The 8,741-nt window shown below is 42.3% G+C and overlaps 1 protein-coding gene across 1 annotated transcript in view; it reads left to right on the top strand.

Annotated features, from left to right (window-relative positions):
* The first annotated feature begins 353 nt into the window (after nt 1–353).
* Nucleotides 354–8,741, top strand: part of slc24a4a (solute carrier family 24 member 4a) — a 45,990-nt gene continuing 37,602 nt past the window's right edge. Inside the window, exons 1-2 of the mRNA XM_060933050.1 lie at nt 354–653; nt 7,380–7,493. Coding sequence (XP_060789033.1) covers nt 494–653; nt 7,380–7,493 — 274 coding nt within the window. The 5' untranslated portion in view covers nt 354–493. The remainder of the gene's footprint in view (nt 654–7,379; nt 7,494–8,741) is intronic.

Here is an 8,741-nt window from a genome sequence, read left to right as displayed (position 1 = left end):
CGGAGTGAGAGAGCGCCGAGTCAAGCTTCCTGACAGTGCTGTACTGCACTCATAGGAATGTATGGAATGATGTTTGTAGGCATTACTGAATTTAATTTACCAGTCTGAAAAATATTTACCATGCAGGAATACAGGAAGCTTTCTGCTTGGGGCGCTGCATGGTGCAGATTGGACAGTGGGTTTTAAATCGGATCCCAGTTGAATATTTGAAGAGGTTCTGTCACCGCGGGGCATCGCTCTCATACCCTGCTGAATGATCATCTGAACCTTAAGGTTGCATTATAGCAGCGCCTGGGACAAAACGATCACGCACGCACACACACACACACACACACACACACACACAGGTTACAGCAGGGTTTGACTGGAAGCAAAATGAGGCGCACAGACCGATCCTGCACGGCGTGACACCACGTTTCAGCCGGTATCCCACTGATCGCGGCCATCTGCGGCTGTGTGTTTTGGAGGTAAAGGCGCACGGACGACGGGCACCATGTCGGACCGGGAGCGCAGTTGCTCCGTATCCAAAAAGACTATGATCACCGAGCATTTCCGAGTGCGCAAGCGGAGAGAGATGCTCCTGGCGCAGGTGTGTGTAGTGTGCGGAGTACTGCTGGCGGCCTGGTGCCTGTCTGCGCTCCTCACCAAAACAGGTGAGTGGATGGGGATGGGGATGAGGATGGGTGATGAGGATGGTGAAGGGGATGAGGATGGGGATGAGGATGGAGATGAGGATGAGGATGGTGAAGGGGATGAGGATGGTGACGGTGATGAGGATGAGGTTGGTGATGGGGATGAGGATGGTGACGGGGATGGCCGGCATCCTCCGGTCTCATCCTCCTCCACTGATGTAGACAGGGGTGTTTTTTTTTTGTGTGTGTTTGTTTGTTTTTTTGTGACTTTTCACACGCATCTGTACATTTCTGGTGTTTTAGTCGAACTGCAGTTTCCCAGTTTAGGCAGAAATGTCCGATCTCGGGACAGTGTTGTTTTGTGTGGAACCGTGTCTGTGTGGGACTTTCATCCCCTTTCGGAGGATTTCGACTGAAGGGGATTGGATGCAATTCATGACCCACGATTTTGCCGACCACTTCTTTAGCCCGACTTCGTGGAGAAATGCTTGCACAAGTCAGCATCATCAGCATCATGTGAATGTGTATTAGATCGCATGTTGGCTGTGCGTGCGTGCTGTCTGACCGGTGCCGCAGTGTAGTTACACCGCAGATCTGCTGGAACTCCGACAGGACATATCACACATTCCCCCAGTCTCCGTGTCTCCATGCATACTGTCTGTGCATTCATCAGATTGTTTTTACAAGTCCTGTTTTCATTCGTTGACCTAAACAGAGTCAGACAGAGTGCTGAGAGGGCTGTGAGCAAGTCCTCACATCACTAAGAATTTGTAGAAGTTTTTTTTTTTTCGTGTGTGTGTGTGTGTCATTATCTCTAGCCGCTTTATCCTTCTACAGGGTCGCAGGCAAGCTGGAGCCTATCCCAGCTGACTACGGGCGAAAGGCGGGGTACACCCTGGACAAGTCGCCAGGTCATCACAGGGCTGACACATAGACACAGACAACCATTCACACTCACATTCACACCTACGGTCAATTTAGAGTCACCAGTTAACCTAACCTGCATGTCTTTGGACTGTGGGGGAAACCGGAGCACCCGGAGGAAACCCACGCGGACACGGGGAGAACATGCAAACTCCACACAGAAAGGCCCTCGCCGGCCCCGGGGCTCGAACCCAGGACCTTCTTGCTGTGAGGCAACAGCGCTAACCACTACACCACCGTGCCGCCCTGTGTGTGTGTGTATTGTGGATAAATGTTCATGAACACAGACAAATAAAATAATGTATATGCATTTTATATAGCAACATAAATACATAAGGCGTTTTATAGGCCTCTACTGTGTGCTGCTATATGTGTACAGTGATGTAGTACAGGGGAACGGATGGGGTTGAATTACACCAGGAAACAAACAACATGAAGTGTCTTAGTAAGGTATTGAGCCACCACAAGCCACCAGGACAGATTTTACAAGTCTCTGGAACTGTACTGGAGAGATGAAGTCCATTCTTCCAAAAGATATCCCTTCAGTTGGTGGTTTGATGATGGAGAGAGCTGTCTAATACGTTGGGCCAAAATCTGAAATGATATTTTATATGTCAGATGCCTACTGACATCATTTTCATATTCGTCAAACCATTCAGTGAGCCGACATTCCCTGTGGATGGGGAAATTGTCATCCTGGAAGAGACCACTCCCAAAAAGATTAAAAATGTTTCATCATAGGATGAAGGTGATCAGTCAGAATTACTTTGTATTGATTCTCAGTGACCCGTCCATTTTAGGGAACAAGTGGAACCAAAATAACTTGTCAGTCATCTGAGTGACAAAGTGAATGAGGGGCATATGCAAGAAGTCTGAAAAGCAATTGAAGAGCCATAATCAGGCTTTTGCCGGGCAGCACGGTGGTGTAGTGGTTAGCACTGTTGCCTCACAGCAAGAAGATTCTGGGTTTGAACCCAGTGGCCAACGAGGGCCTTTCTTTGTGGAGTATGCATGTTCTCTCCGTGTCTGCGTGGGTTTTCTCCCGCAGTCCAAAGATATGCAGTTAGGTTAATTGGTGGCTCTAAAGTGAGTGTGAATGATTGGTTGTGTCTCTATGTGTGTGTCAGCCCTGCGATGAGCTGGTGACTTGTCCAGGGTGTACCCTGCCTCTTGCCCATGGTCAGCTGGGATAGGCTCCATTTTGGCCCCTGTGACCCCACACGGGATAAGCGGTTACAGATAAAACAAACAATCAGGCTTTCAGGCTTTAAGCTTATTCACATTCCCAGTGTCAATTATGGTGCTACACTGTATACCAAGTGAGATTTTTGTTGAAACAGATTTCTATTTTTACACTACTACTGAACTACTTTTAAAAAAGAACTGAAAACTCAACTGAAAGGAATACCATTTTCAAATCCTGTCAATTAAAGGGGAAATTGTGTCTAAGCAGTCATTAGGGCTTTGTTTGTTTGGTATGCTACTAAGAACTAATGAAACTAAAAAAATAAAAAATAAAAACCTGATGTAATCATCTCATGAGATCTCATATCTTTATGGTGTCACATCACGCTGACAAGTTTGACGATCGGCTCTGCTGAGTTATAAACAGTGTAGATGTTTCTGCCTGTGTTTCTGGTCTGAAGGTGGACAAGGCTTAAAGGTTTACAGTTTTTTTCGATTTCCTGAGACAGCTGACATTTTCAAACCAGCTTAGTCAAAGGCTAAAAAAACTGCACATGTTCACAAGGAGCCCTGCCAGTGAGGTTACGGCTAATTTAAAAAGTATGCCTGTAAGCAGATCCCCTACTATGGAAGGATTTTCCCAGAAAGTTGATTAAGCAGTGGAATGCAACTTGCTTTTAGGTGCATGTTCACTTATAACACATTACTAATTATGCCTTATTTATTCAATATAAAAACGATCAGTGCCTAATGGGGGGGGGGGGGGGGGGGGGGAGAGAGAAAAAAAAGCAGGTTCATTGATATAGATATTTGTTTGGCATGCTTGCAACTGGTTTTGGCCAGTTTGCTTGAATTGTTTTGGCTAGTTCTAGTTAAATCCTTAAAACTTATTTTCGCTCGCACATATGCGTTCTGCTTTCATAAGGTTATCCTGACCAGTAATGTAATGCTTCATTTTTTTCATTTCATTTCATTTGAAAGGGACCATGTGCAATTAAAAACATACTAAATGTTGCCATTTGATGCATTGCACCAGAGTTAGCCTTAGGCTAATTTACATCTGCAGTCCCTACTTAATGGCACAGATAAAATCACTCAGCAAGTGTTGACATGAAGAATACAAATAAAAAAACGTCACTCAGCAAGCAAAGACAATACAATAAGGAAGTAGCCCCCACAGGTACGCATATGGTACACGCATGCACACACACGCACGCACGCACACACACAGTGGGTACATTGTTGTGAGAGTTTGACATTACTCTGTCATAGACAGATAACTTGGCTTCGTAAATCACATCTTCCAATCATTTAGCTACACCACACTCTTGAATGTGGAGATAAACTCAACTTGTTCTTGATTCTAAGATTCCTATTCTTGGCTGCAGGACTGGAACCCAATGTGGTTTTCTGCTGTTGCAGAAGATGCTTTTCTGCTCACCACGGTTGTAAAGAGTGATTATATGAGTTACTGTATCCTTACTGGCAGCTCAAACTACTCTGGCCATTTTCCTCTGACCTCTCTTATCAATAAGGCGTTTGTTTCCACCCACAGAACTGTCGCTCACCCATTGTTTTTTGTTTTTTTGCACCATTCTGTGTAAACTCTAGAGACTGTTGTGAGTGAAAACCCCATAAGGTCAGCAGTTTCTGAAATACTCAAACCAGACCATCTGGCACCAACACCCATGCCAGAGTGAAAGTCACCGAGATCACAATTTTTCCCGTTCTGATGTTTGACGTGAACATTAACCAAAACTCTTGATTTGTATCTGCATGATTTTATGCATTGTGCTGCTGGCAAAGGATTGGCTGATTAGAGAACTGCATAAAACAGCAGGGACGGCATGGTGGTGTAGTGGTTAGCACTGTCGCCTCACAGCAAGAAGGTTCTGGATTCAAGTCCAGTGGCTGCCCAGTGCCTTTCTGTGTGGAGTTTGCATGTTCTCCCCGTGTCTGCGTGGGTTTCCCCCACAGTCCAAAGACATGCAGGTTAAGCTAATTGGTGGCTCTAAATTGACCGTAGGTGTGAATGTGAGTGTGAATGGTTGTTTGTCTCTGTGTATCAGCCCTGCAATGATTTGGTGACTTGTCCAGGGTGTACCCCGCCTCTCACCCATAGTCAGCTGGGATAGGCTCCAGCTTGCCCATGACCCTGTACAGGATAAGTGGTGACAGATAATGGATGGATGTATGGAAAAGAGCAAGTGTATGGGTGTACCTAATAAAGTGGCTGATGAGTGCATACTTATGTTTGTCTTTCAATAAGTTGAGAAACATCTCTGAACAGCTATGTCTGTGTCAGTGAATGTTGGTCCCGGATCCGTGAGGCAGAATCTTCTATGCGGCAGAGGTGTACATTCCTAGATCATACTTTGTCAAATCAACTTCCTTCAGTACAGACAGATCAAAACCTGTCAGTCATTAACGATGTGTGCTGTAACTTCATGTAGTGCAGATAGAGTTTTCCTCATGGATGGAAACAAAAATAAAGTAGATTAAAAAAAAATCACTTAACTTGAAGCATTCTAGGTATTGATATAAATCAGATAATATTGCTAAATGTAAATGATCTATAACTTACTATACAATAACCTACAATAATTTCAGTTTCTGTAAATTCAAAATAAAATAATTTGTAGTAAACTATTCTACCCACACTTCTTACTATCCAACATAAGTAGCAGGTATGATTATAAGATGTACACCACAGCCTGTTGTTACTGGTGAAATGTTTTGTACTTACAGGTACAAAGAATTGGCCTTATATACTGCACATTTCAGCTTTTTTGAATTTTACAAATGTCAGGTTCTTTCTTCGCGCTTATTTCTTGGAAATCCCCAGTCCATCCTCCAAACCTTCTGTATCCGCCTTTTCTTTTTATGCGCTTCAACTATGAAATAAAATTTCCAATAAAATAAAGCTTTGTTTCATTTCATGTTGGTCAGTAAACCTAAACCTCTCAGTGGATTTAGGATTAGTAAATTAAGTCATTAATATTTTTTGATTTTTAATCATCAGGTTTTCAGGCAGATACTTTAAGTCTCTAACTTGATGCTATTTAATATAAAGTTAAGTTTATGTTACTTTATCTAAACTCATACTGTTATAGTGACACCACAATAGTCAGTATTTTCCGGTGTGATGCAATAAAAACCAAGATTAATGATTAAAATGATGTGGCCTACTTTTTTAAACTACAAAGAAAGAAATGAGAGCCAGTGATAGTTCTGTTGTATTGATAGAAATACTAACGGTTAAACACAATCCTCTTAATAAGGTAATCACAATGATTAAAGTTTATTCATCTTAAGTAACCACGTAATCCTGGCCAGTATGTGGTGGATCTGAAGTCTATCTCAGTAACACTGTCCGCAGTAAGAATGAGAATTCATTCTAAATGGGACACTAGTCCATGCACATACGCATTTATGCACACATTCACACCAGGAGACATTTTAGTGTAGCCAGTCCACCTTGCATGCTTATGGAAGGTGGGAGGAAACTCATGAAAACACAGGGAGAACATGTACAGAAACTCTGCACTGAGAGGAACCTGAGCTCAGGATCAGAACCAAGACCCTTTTGAAATGACCAGATTGAGATGACTTTTACTTTGTGACATGATGCATTATCATGCTGGAAGTAGCCAGTAGAATGTGATAAATTGTGGCCATGAAGAAAAGCACATGGTCAGGAACAATACTCAAATAGACCTTAGCATTCAAGTAATGATTGATTGGTATTAACAGGTTTAAATTGTGCCAAGAAAACATTCCCCACACCATTACACCACCACACCATTACACCACCATTACACTACCTCCACCAGCCTGGACTGTTGACACAAGGCAGGTTGGGTCCATGGAGTGGAACCCAGCGTGGTCTTCTGCCGTTGAAGCTCATCCACCTCAAAGTTCAACATGTTATACATTCTGAGATGCATTTGTATTGACTGGTTATCAGAGTTACTGTCACCTTTCTGTCAGATCATACCAGTCTGGCCATTTTCCACTGGCCTCTTCTCATCATCAAGGCGTTTCTATCTGCAGAACTGATGTTCACTGGATGTTTTTTTTTTTCTTTATTGCCCTATTCTGAATAAAGTCTAGAATTTATTGCACAGATAGAGTTTACTGACTCCAGAAAGTTTGCAAATTCAGATTCAAAATGTCTGAATTTGAAAATGCAAAATCTGAAGCAGATGCTGTGATGTACTGAAAATTGTAATTTTGAGTTGTATGGCTTTGTGTGTGTGTGTGTGTGTGTGTGTGTGTGTGTTATACTACTGGGGACCAAATGTCCCCACAAGGATAATAAAATCTGAAAATTTCGACTTTGTGGGGACATTTGGATGGTCCCCATAAAGAAATTGCTGTTGTGTGGTTGTTTTTTTTTTTTAACCAACCAACCAACCAACCAACCAACCAACCAACCAACCAACCAACCAACAAACAAACAAATAAATAAATAAATGAGCCAAAAAGTTTCCTTTTCATTACTGAGGTTAAGGTTAGGGTTAGGTTGAGATGCAGGGGCACAGCATTAATTAACTGCAGTAATAATTAGGTCAATGGAAGGTCCTCACAGGGATAGTGAAACAAATGTGTGTGTGTGTGTGTGTGTGTGTATGTCAGGTCGTGGGGTTGTGTTGAAGGAGCACTTTGCTGGACCCACAGACCATCTGGGCCGAAGACTGCTGGCCACCGAGATAGACAATGAGACTGCAGAAAAGAACTGCTCTGAACCAGGTAAAGTTGGACATGCTCTTTCTTTGCTCTCACAGAACACGATGTGTTTCAGTAATTATGCCACAGTATGGTATTGTATTGATGTAATAATGGGGGAATTCCGTGTCATTCTTGCCATCAGGGGAGAGCTGATCAAATGTTGGTTCAAATTTAATTTAACACAATAGATTTCTGCTGCAAAGTTAATCAGTACATTTAATCTGTAACTTTGATGTTAGTACATTATTCAGATAAACTCAGTCCTATGTCAGCTGCAACATTTCCTTCTGAAGTGCTCAAATGGCAAATTAAGCCATTGCCTTTTGAATCTTGCTCCCATGGTTCCTTATTGTTAAAGAGCCAGCATGCTGAGTGAATGCGATTATGAAAGATTTGCAGTCATGGGGCAAAGAAATCTTCTGGAGCTGAAACTGCTTCACACATAGTATCATTGGAGGTATTGGAAGCTATTTTTAGTCGCGTTTGCCATTTCGGCAGTGACCCTAACAATATTGAATGACTGTTTCTCACTTACTCATCAAAAAGAAAGTAAAAGAAAAGCCTGGAGCTTTGCAAAGAGGTATCATTACACAGTCTAATGGGGGATAAGCTTGCGATATGCTTATGATATTTTGCAGTGTGTAGCGGAGTCAGAAATTGCTGATATTCACTTGTAAAGAGCTCTCATCATCTGTGAGGTACTCTGAGTACTCCAATGTGTGGTGGAGAACAACCCAGTGTTTGTAACTGGGATCTGCCAGAGTCAAATGCAGTCTGTGTGGCTTAATATCGACCAAATCAACAACTGGATGTCACAAAATTTTCTTCAGCTGAACACAGATAAAACAGAAGTAATTCTATTTGGGAAAAAAGATGAAAGACTCAGGATTACCACTATTCTTGACACAAAGGGAATTAAAACAAAAGATATGGTTAAAAATCTTGGTGTTTTCACTGACAGTGAGCTAAACTTTGACAGTCACATGAAAGCAATCACTAAATCGGCATTTTATCACCTAAAAAACATTTCCAAACTAAGAGGACTTATGTCAAAAAATGATCTGGAAAAACTTATAAATGCCTTCATCTCTAGTAGGGTTGATTACTGCAATGGCCTTTTCACAGGCCTGCCAAAAAAGACCATCAAACGACTTCAGCTGGTTCAAAATACAGCGGCTAGGGTTCTCACACGAACAAAAAGAACAGAGCACATTACTCCAATTCTAAGGTCCCTTCACTGGCTTCCAGTAAGCTACAGAATTGACTTTA

The sequence above is a fragment of the Neoarius graeffei genome, chromosome 11 (assembly GCF_027579695.1).
Source record: "Neoarius graeffei isolate fNeoGra1 chromosome 11, fNeoGra1.pri, whole genome shotgun sequence".
Lineage (NCBI taxonomy): Eukaryota > Metazoa > Chordata > Actinopteri > Siluriformes > Ariidae > Neoarius > Neoarius graeffei.
This window is presented reverse-complemented; position numbering and strand designations above follow the sequence as displayed.